At 39.6% G+C, this 23,311-nt stretch overlaps 2 protein-coding genes across 3 annotated transcripts; both read right to left on the bottom strand.

The window, feature by feature from the left end:
- Positions 1-1,527: 1,527 nt before the first annotated feature.
- LOC127119046 (uncharacterized) lies at positions 1,528-7,174 on the bottom strand. 2 transcript variants are annotated; one of them, XM_051049261.1, is made up of 2 exons: positions 6,543-7,174; positions 1,528-2,449 (listed from the first exon to the last, which is right to left on the bottom strand). In XM_051049261.1, exons 1-2 carry the CDS (start codon positions 6,967-6,969, stop codon positions 2,421-2,423), a joined length of 456 nt encoding a protein of 151 aa, XP_050905218.1. In that variant the 5' UTR covers positions 6,970-7,174; the 3' UTR covers positions 1,528-2,420. The 2 variants fall into 2 exon arrangements, with proteins under 2 accessions (XP_050905218.1, XP_050905217.1); XM_051049260.1 differs by lacking the exon at positions 1,528-2,449 and adding an exon at positions 4,044-4,241.
- Positions 7,175-15,745: 8,571 nt separating this feature from the next.
- LOC127122782 (uncharacterized) lies at positions 15,746-16,624 on the bottom strand. Its single transcript, XM_051053069.1, has one exon. The coding sequence runs from the start codon at positions 16,622-16,624 to the stop codon at positions 15,746-15,748; it is 879 nt and encodes a 292-aa protein (XP_050909026.1).
- Between the last annotated feature and the right edge of the window lie 6,687 nt (positions 16,625-23,311).

The following is a 23,311-nucleotide window of genomic DNA, read 5'->3' as shown; positions in this document are numbered from 1 at the left end:
CTTCCCCAGCTTCAACCAACTTTCAATCCTTTCTCCGGCCACCACAATATCGGCAAAATTGGTAACCGGGCATCCAACCATCCTTTCTGCAAATGTCCCCTGAAGGGTACCCATAAACAGATCTGACATTTCTCGGTCTACCAACGGTGGTTGGACTCGGGCAGCCAGCTCCCTCCACCTCTGGGCATATTCTTTAAACCCTTCACTAGGCTTCTGAGACATACCCTGCAGTTGGGTACGGCTAGGAGCCATATCAGCATTAAATTGGTACTGTTTAAAGAATGCATCTCCAAGATCTTGCTAGCTTTTAATGTCAGAAGATTTTAATTTAGTGTACCATTCCAAGGATCCTCCAGACAGACTGTCTTGGAAGAAGTACATCCACAACTTCTGGTCCATTGTATAAGCAGAAATCTTACGGACGAAAGCCTGGAGATGAGTTTCCGGGCAAGAACTCCCATTGTACTTGTCAAATGCAAGCGCTTTGAACTTTTGCGGGATCACAATCCCCTCGACCAGCCCCATATTCGACATATTAACAAACCCCGGAGTAGCATGGCTTTCCAGAGCCCTTATCTTCTCCGCAAGCACCTGAATCTCTTTATTTGGCGGTTGAACACCATATTGACCAAACTGTTCGTTAAGCATGGAGAATTGATCTGCTTCTCTGTCCTCCTCTCTATCCTCCTCAGTCCCAAAGAAAGGAGGAAACAGGTTGTCCTTCATATTGTTACCCATCGGACCTGGTCTACCACTTGTGGCAGCACCAAAACCCCCAGCATTATTAGTCACTACACCAACAGTTGTCCTCTTCCCGAGATCTCCTCCATCCCTGGAACCACCAAGGCCATGGTTAGAGACACCCTCCAAGTTGACACCACTGTTAGCAGCTGAAGCCCGCTCGAGCTTCTCCACTTTATCAGCAAGTGCTTTCTGGCCCACAGCAAACCCTTGCATGACATTAATCAGTTCGTTCATTTTCTCCTTCAGCTCGAGAAAATCTGCATTAGGTAGATCCATCAGCCTAGGTGTGTTGCGTCTGGTGAAGTATTTGTGCGGACGGGTTGTGTGCAGAGGAATGACTCTACGCGCACGAGCAATGATTCCTGAAACAATCAAGCACGTTAGAGACCGACACCTGCAAAATAGAAGACAAGTTATTATGATTCATGCATGAATGCAATGTCTATCCATATGAGGAACATTCTGTCTTTCGATCCTGGCTTCATCGAGACAGATAATAATTCGGCAGCAACATTCTGACATTCATCATTTGATTTTGACATACAATGCAGAGAATTATGATTTAGCAAAGATACCACCCAACCATGTGTGTGCTGTGTGAGTGAATACAGGAAAGCAAATAAAGATTGAAGATCGATCACTGAATGAAAACAACCATTGCATATCAAGAGTGCACAATAAGTGCGAGAGTCATACATCAGGCTGATACAAGTCAAATACAGTTCTCCAGAATCAGAAAGAAAATACAAACAAGTGAATTCCGTCAACAGGCCTGACGGTAATTCAACACAAATGATAACAAAAGGCTACACTGAAGAAGGCCCCACAGAAGGTTCTGCATCATCTACCATCTTGGTAAACTTCACCGCGAACCTAAGCTCAGTGTTCTCCTGCTGCAATCTCCCCACCTCGTTCTGGTAAATCTTCATCTGTCGGGAATAATGATCCCTCTCAGCAAGGTAGTGATCTCTCTCGGCAATGATCTTCACTTTCTCAGCTTCCCATTCTGTGGCAAGGACTTTAGTTCTGGCATCTCTCTGATCCCTCACAAGGATTTGTCTCCTCTTCTCATCTTCAATAACCCTCAAGGCCCTAGCTAGTTTCTCCTTGGTAAGGTCATGCTCCTTTGTAGACGACTCCAGCGCTTGGTTGATCTTGCGGTAGGGAACAAGGCTAAACCATAGATGAACAATACCATAGATGAACAAGGCTAAACCATAGATGAACAATACCAATATAGCTTCAAAAGCATCCATGTTGCAGGCTTGAGCGAAAACAATGGCTCTACCAATGAGGAACTCAGAAGTCAACCCAAGAATACCTCCTTTCTTCACCAAATAAGCATCAATCTCAGATTTATTCAGACGAAGAGCTTCGATTATGACATGAGATATGGGAATGTCCTCCTATCCACTGAAAGGTACTTTGTTAGATATGGGCATACCCGAGAGATGGGCATACTCCTCCAACATAGGCACAAGCTGATAATCAGGAAAAGTGAAGCACCAGTAGAGGGGTAATAAAACTGCACCAAAAAACTTAGAAGTCCTTCAACCACATCAGTAGATAACACAGACAAAAGCTTCCCATGACGTTGCTTGAAATCCAAGGGATCTAATACAAAGGATGACAATTTCCTTAATTCCTTCAAATCAGGACATCTGAAACTGTACCTTTTAGTATTCCTTCGTCCACAATCCATGGTCTGAAAATATTTGCAAATAAGACCTTAGTTAAATTAAAATTTTCTTATGTGATGAATGTTATGATGCGCATGTATGCATGAATGCAACAATCACACATAAGGGATCACACACAAGGTAAACACAAACAAAAGGTCAAGGGATGGATCAAGTCATCATCAAGATCGATAATCCATTTTGGTGGATTATGGCTTTCACCTTATCAACACCCAAGTTCCATTGATATTTGATGAGATCGATCGGATTAACCGAGAATCAAAGGGTTCATTGCGAATCACGAGCACGAAGTCAGGTTAAGGACCATCCCAAAGGAGTGTACTAAGGATAAAAACCCAGAGATCATGTTCTAAAAAGTTCCGAGAGTCGTGATCCCATCTATCAGATATTATAGGTCAGGGTGACTGACTCATCAACCCATAATATTATCAAGAGAAACTCGTATGAGTGTAGTATCGCGTAACAACTGTTATCAAGTCTACACTTGAACAATCTCTACAGTACGTCCTAAATAGGCCATGTTGGGTTAAATGTTCTATGATCCTCAGCTTCTCGGACCCCTAAATTAGAGATAGTAATTCCTATCCACAAATTACTTGTGTGACATCAGTAACTCTAAAGAGGTCTCCACTGAGTAGACGGGTCTCAAGCCAACTCGTTAAGGACTATTCCACACGATTTGAACATGAATATACCATCCTCCTATCTTAATTGCACTCAAGTTCGGGTTAGAACTTATCTCACCATACAAAGATCACCAAACACAACAGACTGAATATCACACTATAATATAATCAAACAAACATCAAATATACAAATATATACACATAAAAAGTAGGCTAAACCCACTGAGGACTATGTCCCCAGCAGAGTCGCCACTTAATTTCTGTAGCAGTAAATTCATGACCAATCAAGCTATGGATAAACTTGATGTCAGTAAAACCATAGTCGCCACCGGGCTTTTATTGTTTCCAAAGGAAAAGGGAAAAGTACGAACAAAATCCAAAGATAAGAAGTTTTCAAATCAAAACTAATAAAATGCCAGAGATTATAGGCAAGGCGGTTGGTTACATAGAGGGAAGGTGTTAGCACCCAAAGTGTCTTAGGTACTCCTAGGGAGCCCTTTTTGTGTGCATATGTTTTTGGTATAAATGATGTTTGATAAAATATAGAGTGGGGGGATGAGAAAATAATTCATTGATTATATTTTTGTGTTTGACAAGAGCTTCGGTCTTATGCCTACGTACCAAATAAAAATGAGGGATCAAAACCACGTAGTTCGCGGTAAAAATTTCAAAGAAGTTGATGAATTGATTTTAACAAAAGCTTAACAAGAAAAGGCACAAAAAAGCAAAAGGTTTGGATGAGGTTGTTAGTTTTTTTTGTCTTTTGAAGTTTAAATCAATATGATTAAGTTTATTTACAATAGCATAAGGGAAAAGTTTCTAATCATTAAACATATCTAAGTTTTGAAATCACAAGCAAAGCAAGTTTTTGAAAAGAGGGAGAGATTTTGAAATTAAATAAGTGGGAGAAGACGAAGAGATTATCCTAGACAAAAATTAAAAGTTAAGAGTTGGAAAGATTTGACCAATGGGATGCAATCCAACAGACAAGTATGTCATATAGAAACCCATTTTCCTTCGGACTTTGACAAGCAATAAGCAATAAGCAATGAGAAATATCCAAGAATCATATGAAGACCAAAGTATCAAATAAATATAACCATAACATCTAAGCAAGCATTCCAATAGCTAGCAGTCTTCAGTGTCTTCCAATGTATCATATGGAATATTCCTTGATCAAATAAGAACAAAACATCAGACATATACCATAATAATAAAATAACAATTAAGCAGAAAGACATAGTAGCAGATGAATCAAGGGTGTCGCTACGCGAAAAATACAGAGTCGCCATCGGTTTTTATTTATTCCAAAGGAATGAGAAAATATCGAGAAAACCCCAAAGAATGGTCATCGCAACCACGAACAGGTTCGGAAGTCGGTTATGCAATGGGAAGGTATTAGCACCTCTCACATCCATGGTACTCCATGGGAACCATCTAGGATGTTTGTGCTTACGTGTTTATTTGTTATCAAATGTTTACTTGCCAAAGGTTTGCGGAGTTGAGGTAGATTTTAAATTAGTGTGCTCGCCAAGCAATGGATCCTCGTGCCTACGTATGCCCACTTGTTGAAGCAGGAAATCAGAGCCCCGTAGTTCGTGGGTTTAAAATTGTTTGTTTGTTTTGTTGATTTTATTACCTTGAAGAAGGGTTTTCGATAGTGTCGCCCTAAGGCTCAAACAAAAGGTTTGAATGCGTTGAGTTGTTTTTAAGTTTTGGAGAAAGTGTTATTGATTTCAGATTGCACTAAAGACTATGGATAAAGGTGAATACCTCAAACTACCAAGCCAAACGTCTTGTGTTCTAAGCATTCAGAATGAGTGTAGGAAAGCTCCAGTCTCATCCCTTCTTTATCGCATAAGGCTTGTGACGTACGATCCTAATCGCCATTTATTGTGTTTTTGGATTTGATTTGGAAAAGACCGCTTGCCATTGGATCAAGGGTTTGTCTATTGAGTTTGACTTGAAAAAGAGACTGCTTGACATTGGATCAAGGGTTTGATTATCAATTTTGAATGGGTGAACGTTCCTAATGCCTAAGGAGTAGCTATAAAGAAATAAAAGAAAGCAAGTAAATGCGTACATCGGAAAGGGGATGGGGTACATGTAAAGTACAAGGGAGTGCTGGAAGTAAAAGGTCTCATTGTCAGGTAGCCCAAGAGAAATCCGTGTGTGTGCAAGTGTGTCCTAAACTAGAAAGCACATAAAAGATTACAATTTATCTTGATTCTTGAATGCTCCTTCCGGGTTAGGGTTGAATGATTGTCCAAGGTCTTTTGCAAGGGTCCTAACAACAATCTCTAAGTCCATTCCAATGTCCATTACATGCTACAGAATTATCTTTATTTTTTTGTATCTTTTAAGTCTTTATCATTTTTAGGTTATTTTTAGAATGAAGTGAAGAATGATAATGGATGTACAATATGACATAAAGCAAAAACAAAAGCAAAGTAAAGCAACATAAGGTAAATGACTTTAAAATTTACTCCATCCGTCCCATATTATAAGTAAATTTCATCTTTTTAGATTCATTAAACAATTGATGTATCTGATCTATATATAGACTAGATACATTAACTATTTAATGAATCTAAACAGGTGAAATTTGCTTATAATATGGGACGGAGGGAGTAAATGTTAGGAGCGGAATTTAAAAGTTAGTGGTTAGAATGCGGAAATTAAAGAATTAGACGTTAATTGTTAGATGTTAGAGGTAAAACTTAAAAGTTACTTGTTAGAAATGAGAACAAAGTAGATTAATATTTCAAGAAAGCAATTAACAAAAATATCAATTTTAAAATATTAACCAAATATCAATCCAAACAATTACCAATTCTAAACAAATGTCAGAAATTAATTCCTAAACAAAATTATCAATTAAATCTCTACACAAAATTATCTAATTATTTCGTAAAGTATTTATCAAAATTAATTTCTAAACAATGACTATCCTAGTTATTATTAACTGTTATTCTTAACTAATCCTAATAACCAATTAGCTTCTAAAATCATCTATTAATCTAATTACCTAAACCTAAACTAACAACAATAATGTGAAAAGATTCACAAATGCAGAACGGGTCTGGAACGTCAATTGGCGGCCCAAAGTACGCACAACAAGGGACAAAAGGTCCTTAACACCTTCTGCCTTCAACACTCTCAACAACACGCAAGGTGGAACAATGGAGGAATATCGACGTTCAAAGCTCCGCCGCGCCGAAACTCTTAGTCGACGGAGGTGGAGCACAACCATCGCCCTAATCGCTCCCTCTCGCCTCAATTTAGATGCCTTGAATCTCATCCGATCAACCAAACTGGAGCCAAAGAGGATCTACCGATCCTAAACTCGGATTCGAAAATAAAACGAAAAAAGAAGAGTGATCTGGAGTCCAAATCACAGGGACTCGGCTTCTTAAGACAAGATCTACATCGTGGCAAGAAAATTTACGAAGAGGAATGAAATCTAACTAACCTTCGAAGACGAGGAATTCCTTGGTTACCGACGAACTCGAGAAGACGAAGGAATGTAAGAAATATTCAGGTAAGCTTATGTTGCACTTTTGGATTTTCACTGCAGCTTGAGGCTTACATAGCTTGGAGTTTTCATGTCGTAGCTGCCGTTTTGATCTTGCTTTGAGTTTTGGCTTTGTGCAGCGCATAAGTGCTTGTAGCAGGTACTTAGAAGCCTTGCGCTGCAGTTGTGTTGTGGAATAGCTGAGTTTGGCAGCTTGCAGCGTTTTGGCATGTGCGCTTTGGATTGTGTAGTTGCTATTACAACGTGCGTTTTGAGTTGCGCTTGACCTTGCAGCAGGTAGTTTGGCTTGCACGCATGCGTCTCGTTTTAGTTTCGGTGTTGGCATTTTGGGTATGGATAGCAGCTTGTACTGCGTTCTGAACATTATTTTGGCTGCATTTGGCTTGTACGGCTTTTTAAAGCTTTGGTTTTGTAGCAGCTTTTCGTTCGTTCACCGTGTTTCAGCTTGGTGAAGCTTGTTATTTGGAAATTCACGCGTGAAGCTTGATAGTTTTGGATTTAGCGGCTCAATAAAATGATCATGGACTCAACACAATGTAACAGTTCCCTGAACATGATTTATTTGGAAGTACTGGTATTAATTACAAATGGATATGAAAAATTGAATTGGATATGGAGTAATAATTGATAATTGGTACTAAAAAAATGGGCTTATAAATGTGGATTGGATTATAAAAAGTGGATTAAGGTTTCAAGTTGGATTGACAATGGATTTAATGGAGATTGATTTTTGATCAAATGGATAGGGGTCAAAAATGGATATTGGAATGAAGTTTAGAAAATGGATTAATTTGGAAAATGGTTAATGGATAAACTAAATGAAAAAAATGGGATTGAATTGGATATGGATATTTGGATTTGGATTTAAATTGTTATTTGGAAGAATAAAAATGAATAATAGGCTAAAAAAGAAAAAAGAATGAGAATGGGCTTAACCACGATTAAAAATCTAAAATTATTGAAACCGAAATAACGATTTTAAAAATGACACAATGACTTCTACAATTAATCAGAAACTCAAAGATTAATTAAAAATCCACAAATCAAATCTAACCTCAAAAATCAATCTAAACTTCAAAATTTGATTTGAAGTTGAAATCAACACGAAGTTAGAATTAATTGGAACAATTATTAACATGGTTACGAGATGATGATTGTATATGCAATGGATTGGTGAACTAAGCTGACACAACTTGCGAATCGAATTGAACCAATCAGGTGAATGGAAAATCGCACCACTCATGAACCGAAAACACATGAATTCGAGTCACATACCTCCTTGTGGTGAACCATGCTTACTCAAATGAGATGAATGTATGCAGATGATATGCAAAATGTGTGGGGTTAATGACCTATAAGATCAATGCGAAGGGTAGGGCAAACTTCAGGGTATGACAGCTGCCCCTATTTAATCTTCTTGGACCTGAATGTATGGATGGCAACGACTTCCATACAATCAAGGTAGGAGAGAATTAAATACTAGAATAACGGGAAATTTGCACGCCATGAAAAAATGGAAAGCAATGTGAAGATAGGTCAGAAGGAACTTCTTCACTAGGATATGTGGGTGAACAAACATGTCTTTGCGCAGGGCAGCTGCTGGGAATCAGAGTGTTATGTGGTAAATGGATATATAAGGGGTTAGATATGCATGAAGTATGCAGTATGCTAATGCAATATGATTGATTATTTTTTTCAATTTATGTCTACTAATAGGTTTTTTGAAAGCATTGAGAAAGAATTTTCCGCTGGGGAATATATGGTAATTGTTTTTTTTTGTGGTTAGCTAGGAGAATCCTAGGATTCGGGATGGCAGATGACCTTACTGAGGACGACAATAGGCGAATGGAAGGTAAATAGCAGGTCAACAACTCTGAGGTTGGGTACAGTAGCAAGAACAACACTGATTGCTGATAATTGAAATATTTGACCTTAATACTGCGACTGGGGTAAAATTGGACCTCCTCAACTCTGTGGTTGGAAAAAAATCATGATCAACATCGGTTCTGAGACTGGAGAAAGAGTAGGCATCATCTCTAAGGTTGGGCACAACGAATGACATCGACCCTAAGGCCGAGAACAAAGGTAATAGGCGTCAACTCGGAGGTTGGGTCTACAGATGTCAACTCTGAGGTTGAAGGATAAGAAAACAAACACAACAACTCGCAAATTGGAAAAAGGTAGCCATTCAGCTCTGCGGCTAAGGGCAAAAAAGTTCATCAACTACAATGTTGGAAAAAGGTAGGCATTTAGCTATGAGGTTGAGAAAAGATAGACCGTCAACCCTAAGGTTGAAAAAAGGGTAGATGATATGCTCTGAGGCTGGGGGATGAACCAGGATAAGCGTTAACTCTGAGGTTGGGCCAAAGATAGACATTCGACACCGAGGTCAGAAAAGAGAATGGTAATCGTCAACTCTAGGGTTGGAAAAAGGTAGTCATTCAACTCTGAGGCTGAAAAAGATATTTATTCAGCTCTGAGGCCGAAATAAGGAGACATACAACTCTGAGGTTGGGGGTAACACAGTACATTCACTCTGAAGTGTAAAACAGACAGATACTCAATTCTGAGGCCAGAAAAGGATGGTAACCGTCAACTCTAAGGTTGGAAAAAGTAGGATCTAAGCTCTGAGGCTTGAAAGAGACACACTGACTCTGAAGTTGGAAAAATCTAGCTGTTCAACTCTGAGGATGGGAGCAAAAATGGTAAACGTCAACTTCGAGGTTGGAAACAAGAAAATACTCAACTCCGAGGTTAGGAGAATAAACAACTCTGACAACAACTCTGAGACTGGAAAAGGAAAGGCAACATACAACTCTGAGGTTGGGGTAATACGATAAGTAACAACAACTCTAAGATTGAAAAGGGAGACAACACTGAGGTTGGAAAGGGGGCTACAACACTGCTGTTGGAAAAGGGCCGACAACACTGAGGTTGCAAAAAGGGCGGCAACACTGTGGTTGGAAAAGGGGTAAAACACTGTGGTTGGAAAAAAGGCGGTAACACTGCAATTGGAAAAAGGGCTACAACACTGCAGTTGGAAAAGGGGAGACAACAATGTGGTTGGAAAAAGGGCGGCAACACTGCGGTTGGAAAAGGGGCTACAACACTGCGGTTGGAAAAAGGGGAGACAACACTGCGGTTGGAAAAAGGGACAACAACACTGCGGTTGGAAAAAGGGGAAACAACTCTGAGGCTGTAAATAAGAAAGGTTACCATCAACTCTGGGGATGGGATAAGGAAAGGTGAACATACAACTCTGAGGTTGGTCAATGAGAAAAGTGACAACAACTCTGAGGCTGGAAAAGGGATAACAACACTGAGGCTGCAAAAGGGCGACAACATTGAGGTTGGAAAAGAGGAAACATACAACTCTGAGGTCGGACATGAAAGGGATAGACGACAACTCTGAGATTGGGAATAAGAGAAATAGACAACAACTCCGAGGCTGGAAAAAGAGTCACCATCAACTTTGAGTTCAGGTGAAAGAGAAAGGCGACAACTCTGAGGTTGGGAAAAAAGATATCAATACCGAAGGGTACCGAAAAAAGGTGATAGACGCTGACGAGCAAAGGGAGATCATTACTGACAGGTATTGAAAAAGTGATAGACATTGACGATTGCTGCTTGATTGGTCTTTCGAATTTGAGAGATATGGGTCTTGCCAATGAGAATTGGACTTTGCCAGATGTTTGCCAAACAAGGTCTGAGCTTTGGCAGGCTATGTCAATTGGACACTTTGCTGTAGTTACGAAAACCTCCGGGGGTCCCACAAGCACGACGGCGGGGATGAAGTTTTCAAAACATGGCTACCGTTCCCGGGACTCACCAAACCTACACTGGGTATTTTGAAACAAATCAAAAGGAAAAGTCTTGACAGGGACAACCCTTCTCATGCAAAAGGCAACGAGGGGGAGACGTGATTTCGTGCACCAAGCAACGAAATAAACTCACGAAAGGAGAGTTATCTCAATGAAATCATCTCCATGAAGGAGGCAACAGGCTTACGGCAGGTAAGCGAAAAAGGGATGACTTCGAACAATCTTGTCGGGGTTGCCGACCAGGAGCTTTACAAGGGTCAAAAAGGTCATTTATTTTTTATTATGTAATGCCAACGGGGTGGATTATGGAAATATGCCAACGTAAATGGGCAGTTGAATAGTGCCAAAAGAGTTTTGGGCTTGACTCTTCCTTGTTAGAGAGATTTGTGCTATGCTGGATGATATGTATGGATGAAATGATATGAATTATGCATGAAAAATTAATGCAATAATATGAGGATCTACGGATGCCCCAATCTTGGGTACGATGCAATGAATGCGGTGAAAGTTTTTTGGGTTACAAGGCTTATGATTTATGGATGGTGGGTTCCGTCTCGCATGACTTCCCGACATCTGACTTCTACTGTTGTTGGAGAATGGATCTGACGTAGACCCACGGATGCCCCAGGATGGATCCGGAAATGCCTTCCCAGGTAGGGAGAGAACCTTCCTCTTTTTGGATCATCTTGCCCCAAGTTGTTGGGTATCTGCAAGGATCTCCCTAATCGCAAGTTAAGAAGCAACTTCATCGTGGATTGTCACCATCGGGTCTGCCCTAGTGTCTGGGAACTACATTCCTCTAATTAACCATTTCAGGGAGATTGACTTCTTGTGCTCTTGGGATGGCCTACCACAGTACGAGCCTTGAAGTAACTTTGCCTCTGGTTGGCTGATTTTTGAGGGAATGCCCCTGATTCACTGATCTTCAGAGATATTGATTGAATCTCGCCTTGACTACTTCAGATTGACTGAATCTTGTAGAGATTTCTCAACGTGACTGCCTCTGATCGACGAGATCTCGAAGCGGTTTGTCTTTCTGCTCGACAGAGTCTTCAGTCATTCTGAAGGATGTAATCAAGAGAAGTGATTTTCCCCTGCTCAACAGAGGTCTCAGGCGTTCTGCACTTTTGAGATCAAGTTCTTTCATTGTGGCAGATATCTTGATGTTAGGTGCTTACTCACGGGTAAGACAAGTCCATTCTTGAAATGATAATGCAATGTCATCTTTATGCAGTTTTGAAATCCAAACATGCTCACTGAAATTATGACATTTAATGAATGCATCATTGATAACGAATGTCACATATCAATATCAACACATATGAGTAAATTGATGAGGAGTCAGTTTTAACACGATCGTTCTGACTATAGTATGCCTTCGAAATAAACCTTTGCTTCAATTAGGTCTTTTGAGGGTTGTAACATGGTCTGGTTCATGGTTTTTATAAAGAAAGGATATAAGGCTCGAACCTAACCTAACCCACCCGCTCTTCATGATGTTCTCCAGTCATACGTTCAGTTAGTTTGAAACAAACACTCTTCTTCCAAAAGGGACTTGGGAGTGAAAGTTAATGAACCCCAGAGGTTTTTGGTGTGGCAGTCATGCACCTTCTATTTGGTTTGGTAGCCACACCATTTTGCTCTTGCTGAGGATTTTATTTTGATTCCTCTTATGCAGATTTTTCGATTTTCCTACTTTTGTTGGATTGGTTCAGATTTACAATCCACAGGGATGCCCTATTTTTTGCCTAAGTCACTCGTTTTCGAGTTTTCAACTTAGCGGGCTTTCTTTCTTTTTTGTTTTTGTTTTCTTTCTTTGTTTCTTTTTGCTAAAACAAATCGTGTGACATCTGTCCATTGATTTGAATGGGTTGTGACCGCCTCGTGCCTCTGTGGGTGAGGGACAACCATTTGGAATTTGGTGGTTTCCTACCTCTTATGAGGGATAAGATATGGTTGGTCCTCATATGGGACACTCCTCTTTTGAAATTTGACCGCTTGGTCAAACTGATTGACGACTACCCTGCCCCGGTTTGAGATTATGGGTTTTATATTTAAGAAAGAAACTCCTACTCCTTGGCTCTAAGGGGTTAACTAGGGATTATCTTCCTTATATCTCCGGTGTTTGGGATTTGAAACAATGCCTTACATCATCAGCACGATTTTATTCAAAAGGGCACGAGCAGTGAATTTGTTTTGTGTTTTTAATTCCATCATCCTCTTCCAAAAACCAACATTTGAATATTGATAAGATAAAGTATGAGTGGACACGAATGGGTTTATTCAAAACATGTATATTCATTTCAATGTCATTATTATTCAAAAACAAACGAGTTTATTACAAATGACTGTTACAAATGACAAACAAGAAAATCACACATGAACATGATTGAACCAGAAATTGCTGGAATGATCCTCTTTATTCTCCCACATATACAAATATTTCAGATCTACTCTTGCTCCGACTATGGCGCTGCAGATGTACTTGCATGCACGGGGTTGTTTGGAACAACTGGCTTGAACGATATTGCTTTTGAGTCAATCAAGTCTTGTACCTTGTGCTTGAAGATATTGTAATTCTCGATCGAGTGCCCCCGCGTCCTAGAGTGATACTCGCAGCTGACGTTCATGTCATACCCGGGAGGGAGAGGCACAGGAGGAGCCTTAGCTTCTCTCAGCTGGACCTGCGAATCCTTGAGCAAGTGAGCTAGCAGAAGTCCATACGGCATGGGAATTGGATCAAACCTTCTAGGAGGCCTCCTTGGTCTTTGTCTACCCTGCTGATAGTAGTTCTGTTGTTGTGGAGCAACCAGTTGCTGAGGAGCGTATTATAAGGGCAAATTGTCATACAACATACGATCATAGGTTTCGATGATGACAAATGACCACCATGGATGAATCGGCATTGTCGATTCCACCTCTACAAAACAAATGCAACATATCACCTATCATATCCTTTTCTATGCTCATCTAAACTGCTATATTTCATACAACATATGTGGATAAAATATGGTCATGACAAATGCAACATATCACCTATCATATCCTTTTCTATGCTCATCTAAATTGCTATATTTCATACAACATATGTGTATAAAATGTGGTCATGACAAAATGCATGAAAACCACAAAAATCTGAATTTTTGGAGATTTGCAGGGTTTGAGTCGACCGTAGGGTCAGCGCATAACATAGTGCATTTCCCACGGGTCAGCGCATAAAAGGCTTGAGTCGACCACAGGTCAGCGCATAACTTAGTGCAGTTGATCACGGGTCAGTGCATGGAGGCTTGAGTCGACCATAGGCCGGCGCATAACATAGTGTAGTTGGTCACGGGTCAGCGCATGGAGGCTTGAGTCGACCACATGTCGGTGCATAACATAGTGCAGTTGGTCACGGGTCAGTGCATGGAGACTTGAGTCGACCACAGGGTCGGCGCATGAAGCTTTCACTTTCCCACGGGTCAGCGCACGCCGACCTATGGTCGACGCATACTGTTGTGCTTTTTAGTCTGTCCAAAATTGTAGGCCATGAGTCGACGCACAGACCTGCTATGGTCGACCGTTCGTGCGCAAATTCAATTTTTTAAGTATTTCCCACTCTGTTTGAAAAGCTGTTAAGTGCGTTGGTTGGTTTGTTACTATAAATAGAACTTCAGTTACTTGTATCAACCAACATTTGTCAAATTGATTCAAGTGTTCAAAGAAACAAGAAAAAGTGAAATAGGTGTCCAAGATTCATCATCTTCATCTTTAACATCTCACAACACATCAACTACACACAACCATTTTTGAAGTGCTTTGTGATTGGTTAAAGGTGATAAGGTTCGAAGCCGAGATTGGGGAATCCGGTTCGGGTTGAAGCTTGTGACAGGTTTTTTCTTGAATAAAACCGTTAGGGTTTTGTCCTCCAAGACTGGTTTGTGTTTGGGGGTTTTTGGACGAATTTCTTCATCAAGTTTCAGATGAGCGAAGGTGATTGAGAAGAGGAAGTCTTCATCAGTCTAGTAGCGGATTCGGTGATATTGAAGGGAAGAATTCGGGTTCGATTTGTTGTAGCTGAGATCAGTCGGGCCGAGGGTTTGAAGAACGGAGGGTTGTTCAACAAAGGGGCTGGAATCGGAGGTCTATCAACAACAATCGAAGGACTTGATTCACTTTGAATCAAGGAACAAGGAGTGGAAGCAACATTCAACGTCTTGAGAGTTCGGTTGTATATTTGCTTTGCAATACTTGTATAAACGGTTAAATTCAACAGGTGATATCTATTAAATCATCTCAATTCTAGTTTTAGAATTGAGGGCAGACGTACCCCGAAGCGAGGACGACAGGGGAACTGCCTCATCAAATCTTTGTCTTCTCTATTTTTCAGCATAGTTGTTTTTAGCTTAAAAATTAAGTGATTTTAGTATAAGCACTTTTATCAAACCTTGATATTAATTGAGTAAGAAGTTAAAACTCTGTTTTTGAATTCAAAGTACAATTAAATATTGTACTAGACTAATTGAAATCTCTTACTCAACATAAATATCACTTGGAGTGTTTTTGCACACCAAGTGTTTGATAATTTGCCTAAACCAAAATTATCTTAGTTGTGTATCTAGTTTGGTTTGCTCTTTGAATCATTGGAACAAGGAATCCTAGCTAGTGAAACAAATCTTTGATTGTGTGACGAGTGTAGTGATTCGTATTTTATATTATCACTAATCCATAGGCTTGACGCATATCCGGTTTTCCAATAACAGTTCGTTTTAGACTATATTTTCCTCGGCCGCTTCCGCACTTAAAACAAATTTTTCAAAACCAATTTTTAAATTGGTAGCGCCGACTTAATTTTTAATTGGGATCTATTCAACCCCCCCCCCCTTCTAGATCCGTGCCATAGTCTAACACGTATGGCTGCTGATATTGCATATCTGGAGGACCGGTTGGAATGACAGACACTGGTTGCGGATATGGGTTAGGTGTTACTGCTGCCACCGGATAGTATGGCATTTGGTAACCTCCATCACCCCCTTTAGCGATTACATTTGTCTCTCCTTCCTTCTTCTCTTGAGAATTCGGAATGAGGCTTTTTCGCTCCACTAGCCGCAACTGTCGTGTGTTGTATCTTGTCGATCTTCAAGCCATTCTCAATTCGCTCGCCGGTAATGACCAAGTTTGAGAATCCCGAGGTGGTACTCTCAATAATTTTTTCGAAATACGGCCCTTGAAGGGTATCCACGAACATGTTTATCATCTCTCTTTCAAGAAGAGGGGTTGAACCCTGGCCGCCAGGTCTCTCCATCGTTGAGCGTACTCTTTGAACGATTCATTCGACTTTTAAGAAAGGCTTTGGAGCTGAGTCCAATTGGGAGCCATGTCTGAGTTATACTGATAATGCTTCAAGAAGGCTCCAGCAAGTTCCCTCCAGATTCGTATATGCGTGTGCTCGAGCTGCATATACCATTCCAGAGAAGCTCCACTAAGACTGTCCTGGAAAAAGTGCATTAAGAGTTTCTCGTCATTAGAATGAGCGGCCATCTTTCGACAGAAAGCTCGGATGTGGGTCTTTGGACAAGTGACCCCTTGATACTTTTCAAAGCTCGGGACTTTGAACTTGGGAGGAATTTTCACGTCTGGCACTAAGCACATGTCAGCAGCATCCAACCCAAAGGTATCAGGACCTTGCATCGCCTTGAATCTCTCATCCATAATTTGAAATCTCCTTTCGAGGTCAACAGGAGAATGCCCAAAAGCTTCATAAACTGAGTCAGCCTTTATAGTGAAGAAAGCATCCTGCTGATCATCCATCTCGGGTTGGAATCTCCCATTGGCGGGGATATTGAACGTCTGAGCAGCATTTTGATACACTAGACCTCTTCCAGGCGGAGGCTGAGCTACAACAGGTGTACCAACTCCTCCTAGTGGATTCGCCGGTATAGTCACAACAGCAGGGTTGGCAGCAGAGGCTCTCAGATTAGTCTGACGCATTTCCTCTTGTCCCCTAGTCAGAGCTTGTAGGGCTTCAACGAGCTGACCCATCTGAGCCTTCACAGTGGTCATATCCTCCCTCATAGCAACCTGATTCTGCTTTAACTGATCCATGAGCAATTTCTGATTATTGTGCGTGTAGTATGAATGTCGGGAAGTCAGCTTCTCGGGGGCCCGCACTACGCGACCATCGACAAGGTTTTCCGTGAGCAATTCCCTCAAAGTCATAGACCTCCTTGACTGTTTTCCGCTTACGGAAAAAGCTTTCCGGTCGTCAACTCCATCAAGAAGACCTACTTTGTACCGACCCACGCGAGAAAAGCTTCTCGGGGACCCGTGCTACGTGACCATCAATCTTAACTGGCCGAAGGTTCAATGTTCTACAAAGGTCCTTAGAGTCATGGATCGTAATGAAGACATTAATCGCTTATGCCAAAAGCTTGACGATCGTCAACGTCTCCAAGAGAATCTACTCTAAGCGAGGTTCTCGTATCGACCCTTACGAGAAAAGCTTCTCGGTGGCCCATACTACTCAACCTCTCCTATCTCAAGTTTTTCACTCTAGACTCGGGTAGAGAGTCTTTCCCAGAAGGTTACTTGCAATCAAAGTAGTATCCATCACTACCATTGAATCGTGGAACCGCATAATAGATTACAAAATTTAAAGCAAAAGGCAATAAACAAGGCAAACAATCAAAAGGATAAGCATACACATATGTGAGGAAGCAACCTAAATTAGGCTTGACTTGCTTAGGGATATGTCCCCAGCAGAGTCGCCATCTGTCGCTACGCGAAAAATACAGAGTCGCCATCAGTTTTTATTTATTCCAAAGGAATGGGAAAATATCGAGAAAACCCCAAAGAATGGTCATCGCAACCACGAACAGGTTGGGCAGTCGGTTATGCAAGGGGAAGGTATTAGCACCCCTTACATCCATGATACTCCATGGGAACCATCTAGGATTTTTGCGCTTACGTGTGTATTATTTATCAAATGTTTGCTTGCCAAAGGTTTGCGGAGTGGAGGTAGATTTTAAATTAGTGTGCTCACCAAGGAATGGATCCTCGTGCCTACGTATGCCCACTTGTTTAAGCGGGAAATCTGAGCCCCGTAGTTCGTGGGTTTAAAATTGTTTGTTTGTTTTGTTGATTTTATTACCTTGAAGAAGGGTTTTTGATTGTGTCGCCCTAAGGCTCAAATAAAAGGTTTGAATGCATTGAGTTGTTTTTAAGTTTTGGAGAAAGTGTTATTGATTTCGGATTGCACTAAGGACTATGGATAAAGATGAACACCTCAAACTACGAAGCATTCAAAATGAGTGTAGGAAAGCTCCAGTCTCATCCCTTCTTTATCGCTTAAGGCTCGTGACGTACGATCCTAATCTCCATTTATTGTGTTTTTGGATTTAATTTGGAAAAGACCACTTGACGTTGGATCAAGGGTTTGTCTATTGAGTTTGACTTGAAAAAGAGACCGCTTGATGTTGGATCAAGGGTTTGATTATCGATTTTTAATGGGTGAACGTTCCTAATGCCTAAGGAGTAGCTATAAAGAAATAAAAGAAAGCAAGTAAATGCGTACATCGGAAAGGGGAGGTGGGTACATGTAAAGTACAAAGGAGTGTTGGAAGTAAATGGTCTCATTGTCAGGTAGCCCAAGAGAAATCCGTGTGTGTGCAAGTGTGTCCTAAACTAGAAAGCACATAAAAGATTACAATTTATCTTGATTCTTGAATGCTACTTCCAAGTTAGGGTTGAATGATTGTCCAACGTCTTTTGCAAGGATCCTAACAACAATCTCTAAGTCCATTTCAATGTCCATTACATGCTACGGAATTATCTTTATTTTTTTGTATCTTTTAAGTCTTTATCATTTTTAGGTTATTTTTAGAATGAAGTGAAGAATGATAATGGATGTACAATATGACATAAAGCAAAAACAAAAGCAAAGTAAAGCAACATAAGGTAAATGGCTTTAAAAATTAAATGTTAGGAGCGAAATTTAAAAGTTAGTGGTTAGAATGTGGAAATTAAAGAATTAGACGTTAATTGTTAGATGTTAGAGGTAAAACTTAGAAGTTACTTGTTAGAAATGAGAACAAAGTAGAATAATATTTCAAGAAAGAAATTAACAAAAATATCAATTTTAAAATATTAACCAAAGATGAATCTAAACAATTACCAATTCTAAACAAATGTCAGAAATTAATTCCTAAACAAAATTATCAATTAAATCTCTACACAAAACTGTCTAATTATTTCCTAAAGTATTTATCGAAATTAATTTCTAAACAATGACTATCCTAGTTATTATTAACTGTTATTCTTAACTAATCCTAATAACCAATTAGCTTCTAAAATCATCTATTAATCTAATTACCTAAACCTAAACTAACAACAATAATGTGAAAAGATTCACAAATGCAGAACGGGTATGGAACCTCAAGTGGCGGCCCAAAGTACGCACAATAAGGGACCAAAGGTCCTTAACAACTTCTGCCTTCAACACTCTCAACAAAACGCAAGGTGGAACAATGGAGGAATATCGACGTTCAAAGCTTCGCCGCGCCGAAACTCTTAGTCAGTGGCAATGGAGCACAACCATCGCCCTAATCGCTCCCCCTCGCCTCAATCTGGATGCCTTGAATCTCATCCGATCAACCAAACTGGAGCCAAAAAGGATCTACTGATCCTAAACTCGGATTCAAAAATAAAACGAAAAAAGAAGAGTGATCTGGAGTCCAAATCGCAGGGACTCGGTTTCTTAAGACAAGATCTACATCGCGGCGAGAAAATTTACGAAGAGGAATGAAATCTAACTAACCTTCAAAGACGAGGAAATCCTCGGTTATCGACGAACTCGAGAAGATGAAGGAATGTAGAAATCTTCAGGTAAGCTTTTGTTCCGCTATTCTTTCCCTTTCGAGTTACTCTTCTTCTCCTATTCTTCTATGGTGCTGCAATACTTGTTGTGGTGATGTTGAGTTGCAATTCAACCTGCAGAACAATCGGTACATTGATGAAAATGGACGCGGGATTGTGGCGGTGCGGGGAATGAGGAGTTCTTCGGTGTTGTCGAAGTGTGGCGAGCGGAGAGAACTTGCAGATGAGAGATTCCAGAGGGAAACAAAAAAATGGAGAAGAAGAAGCCCCCAAGGTTAATTGTCTTTATATAGGACCTGAAGTTGTTGTGAATTTTGGTGAGTTTCACTTGCGTTTTTATTTTTCTCGGTCGTTTATGCCTCTTTCCAATTTTTGTTTTCATTTTGCATTCTACAGCTTGTCAATGAGTTAAAGATTGGTGGTTAACATTGATTATGGAAGTTTAATCTTCCTTGATTTAAATCTAATTCATCTTGATCATGGATCAAGTGAATGGCTTTGCATTAAGGATAGATTGCTTCCTAAATCATGCAAAGAACCTAAATCAATACAAGATCATTTATCATCTTCTTTTTGGCATGGAAAGTTGTTGGAGTTTGATTCACTAATCAAGACCTCTAACTTGTGTTGTTGCCTACATTATTATTGACCGACCTCAGATAGTTGTGACTTCTACATAAGTCCAATTACGATTGCTTAATATAGCGCTAAATTTGCCTTATGGCACACTAACTACTAACACTAACCATTAACCATTAACATTTAATTCTTGCTCTTTACATTTATGCAATTTACTATTCTTGTACATATTATTCATTTTCTTTTCCCCTTTGCTCATTTGAGGACATGTTTATGTTAATGCAATTTGCCTTTTGCTCACTTGAGCACATAATTATGTATATATTATATTGCTTGTGTTTTGTTTTGATTGTTGTGGACCAAATGCAAAGAAATGGACAAATGGACTTAGTTTCTAGGACATTCCCTATGCAAAAATGGAGTAAAAGGACCTTAATGTGGAAGATGGATTAGAAGGACCAAACCTCTAAACTCACTCTTGTCCATTCTTGATTTACTTCATAAGACTCTTTGATGTGTGTGTGCTTTTGTGCTAGGGGATCCTATGAGAACTCAACTTGAAGAATCATTGCCATGTTCATCCAAAGTGAAAGATACAAGAGGCATTGGGGATCTTCTAAGAAGCTTGTTTGATTATGTTGATTGCTTGAGCTTACTTATTTTGCTTGCATATTCGAAAGGATGGGAGCTACTTGGATCATCAATATGATCTCAAGAGAGGAACTCCATTTGTGGTCTTGTTTCTTATCCCTCATCTCTTGTATGCTTAGGACTTTAGTCATTCTTCTTCTTCCCTCCACTCTAACCCAAGTCAAAACTTTTGTGCAGACATTTAACATTTGTTTTCAAACATTAGAAACCTAAGCCTTATGCTTTTGATTTTCAAACTTTCTTTTCATAACACTAATTTTGAATTGAACTTCTAAGTCAACTTTGACCATATTTTGCAAATACTTTTCATTGGTAAATATAACCCATTCAAATGTTTTTTGTGTGGTTTCAATGGCCACTTTCTTAATCAAAACTTTTCACAACCTTTAGCTATTAGGTTTGAGTTATCCTTGAGGTAGATGTAATACTCACCTATATCCTTAGTGATGGACAATGAGTCTCCCATGCTTATTATAGGGTTAACCCCTCACTAGCATGTTAAAGCTATCCTCACATGGTGGATTTGTGGTTTTAGGTTGAGTTTTCTCCCTTGGATAACAAAAGACCTTAAGGCTTTTGGACCGATCAATTAACCAACTCATTTTTGATATTTTTACCCCAAACTACGAGGTTTTGATCCTAATCTTTTTTTAAGATGGTACGTAGGCAATGGGTTCATCCATCCAAACACAAAATGTAAATAACTAGTATATTCTCTTCTCATCTCTTCAATCATATTTGCACAAACAAATTTTCACAAAATACCAACCTTACAACAAATATGAAAAGGGCTCCCTAGGAGTACCTACGATGTTTTGGGTGCTTAAAACCTTCTCATTGTATAACCAACCCCCTTACCCAGATCTCTGACATTTTTACTAGTTTTTGATTCGACAAAACTTTTAGGTTTTTGTTCGCTTTCTAACCATTCCTTTGGATAAATAGAAGTGCAGTGGCGACTCGACTTGTATGGTTTACCTTAGATTTAGTCAATATCTATAATGGTAACGAATACCCCGCTACAACATCCTTTGGGCATTTGCATCCATTTGAGGAGGTGTTTTGTCAATATATAAACATCAGTTTTCCAGATTTAAAACTCACCTCCTTGAAAAAATTTCAAATCATTTACACACATTCTCTCAAACTTTTAAGTGTTCTTTCAAATTTTCTTAAGAGTGAAGCCTTGCATAAACTTTTATTTTTAGCATCATAGTTTCATTTCATACAAAGAACACTTGTATAATTATTGTGAGAATTGAATGTTACAAAGGAGAAGTTCAATTGATAAATTGATATACTTCAAATTCCAACTATCTCATCTTATACAAATAATTCAGAATTATGTTTCTTGATTATAACTTATTTTTAGGATTGTTAAAAATAATTTTGTAAGGTTTATCCTTGTTATCCGATGTGTGGATACAAGAGGTCCATTTGTGAGAAATTGAGTCTTGATTGGACTTTAAACATTATAAATCCAAGAGGATTGTTCTTGGTGTGTTAGAATTAGATAGAAAGACCTTAAGGTGTCTTGTCTAGGAATCTAACATTGTAGTAAAATTCTCTTTCGTGTTGAAAGGGGAGTGGAGTACTCTCAATCTGTGAGGGGAACCACTATACATCGTGGTGTTCTTTACTTTCCGCACTTTACCACTTTTCATCACATAAGCAACTCTAGAAAGTAAAAGTCATAAACCGTCAAAAATCTGGAAAATAGTCTAAGTGTCTCATTCTCCCCCCTCTAAGGCACTCCTTAAACTTACAATTGGCATCAGAGCAGGTTATAGGCAACCTGTTCCTAAAAGATCCACATGGCTTCCGCAAGCACGAATCCGGTTTTTAAAGACGGTGGAAGTAGTAACAAACCACCACTATTCTCTGGAGAATATTTTGATTTTTGGAAGATCCGTATGAAGGCACATCTCGAAGCCCAAGGAGAAGGCATATGGGAAGCCGTTGAAGATGGTCCACATAATCCTATGAGTGTGGTCAATGGTGTTGGTACTCCGAAGATAAAGAGTTCGTATGATGAAGATGATAAGAAAAAAATCTTAAATGAAAAGAAAGCAATAAACATTCTTCAAAGTGCTTTAAGCATGGATGAGTTCTTCTGCATATCTCAATGCAAGACGGCGAAAGAAATATGGGACACCTTAGTGGAAACACATGAAGGCACCGCCGAAGTAAAGAGATCAAGGTTGAATACATTAAGTCAAGAATATGAGATGTTTAGAATGCTGCCCGGAGAATCCATCATGGCGCTACAAAATATATTTGTTCACTTGACAAACCACTTGATTGCTCTCGGAAAAACATTTACAAATGACGATCTCAATCTTAAAGTACTAAGATCATTGACTCGAGAATGGCAACCGAAGGTGACGGCTATATCTGAAAAGAAAAGTCTTTCAACAATGACGTCCGGATCACTCTTTGGCAAACTTCAAGAACATGAGTTAGAACTTGGTAGGCTTGAGAAACACGAAAGCCAAGAAAAGAAATCTAAAGGAATTGCCTTGAAGGTAGACTCAAAAGAAGATAAAGATGATGACTCATTGGAGGAAGATGAGAATTTCATGCTCCTTGTTAAAAGGCTCGGTAAGTTCTTTAACAAAAATGATAAATCCTTTAACGCTACAAAGAATAGGCATTTCAGGAAAAAGGAGGCCACCACATCTACGCAAGATGTAACATGCTACGAATATGGAAAGCAAGGCCACATAAAGCCGGAATGTCCTAAACTTTCAAAGAAAGGCGGATTCAATAGGAAGAAGGATTTCAAGAACAAAAAGGCATATC

Source organism: Lathyrus oleraceus, chromosome 2 (genome assembly GCF_024323335.1).
Source record: "Lathyrus oleraceus cultivar Zhongwan6 chromosome 2, CAAS_Psat_ZW6_1.0, whole genome shotgun sequence".
Lineage (NCBI taxonomy): Eukaryota > Viridiplantae > Streptophyta > Magnoliopsida > Fabales > Fabaceae > Lathyrus > Lathyrus oleraceus.
Note: the sequence above shows the minus strand (reverse complement) of the source record. Positions and strands in the feature narration are given on the sequence as shown.

Excerpts from the sequence above, each read along its gene's own strand:
- LOC127122782 (XM_051053069.1), bottom strand. The coding sequence starts at position 16,624 with ATGACTTTGAGGGAATTGCTCACGGAAAACCTTGTCGATGGTCGCGTA.
- LOC127119046 (XM_051049260.1), bottom strand. The coding sequence starts at position 6,969 with ATGTTCAGAACGCAGTACAAGCTGCTATCCATACCCAAAATGCCAACA. Across the intron at positions 4,242-6,542 it reads GGAATTCCTCGTCTTCGAAG|GAATATTCCATATGATACAT; the intron begins GTTAGTTAGATT and ends TATTTGATCAAG.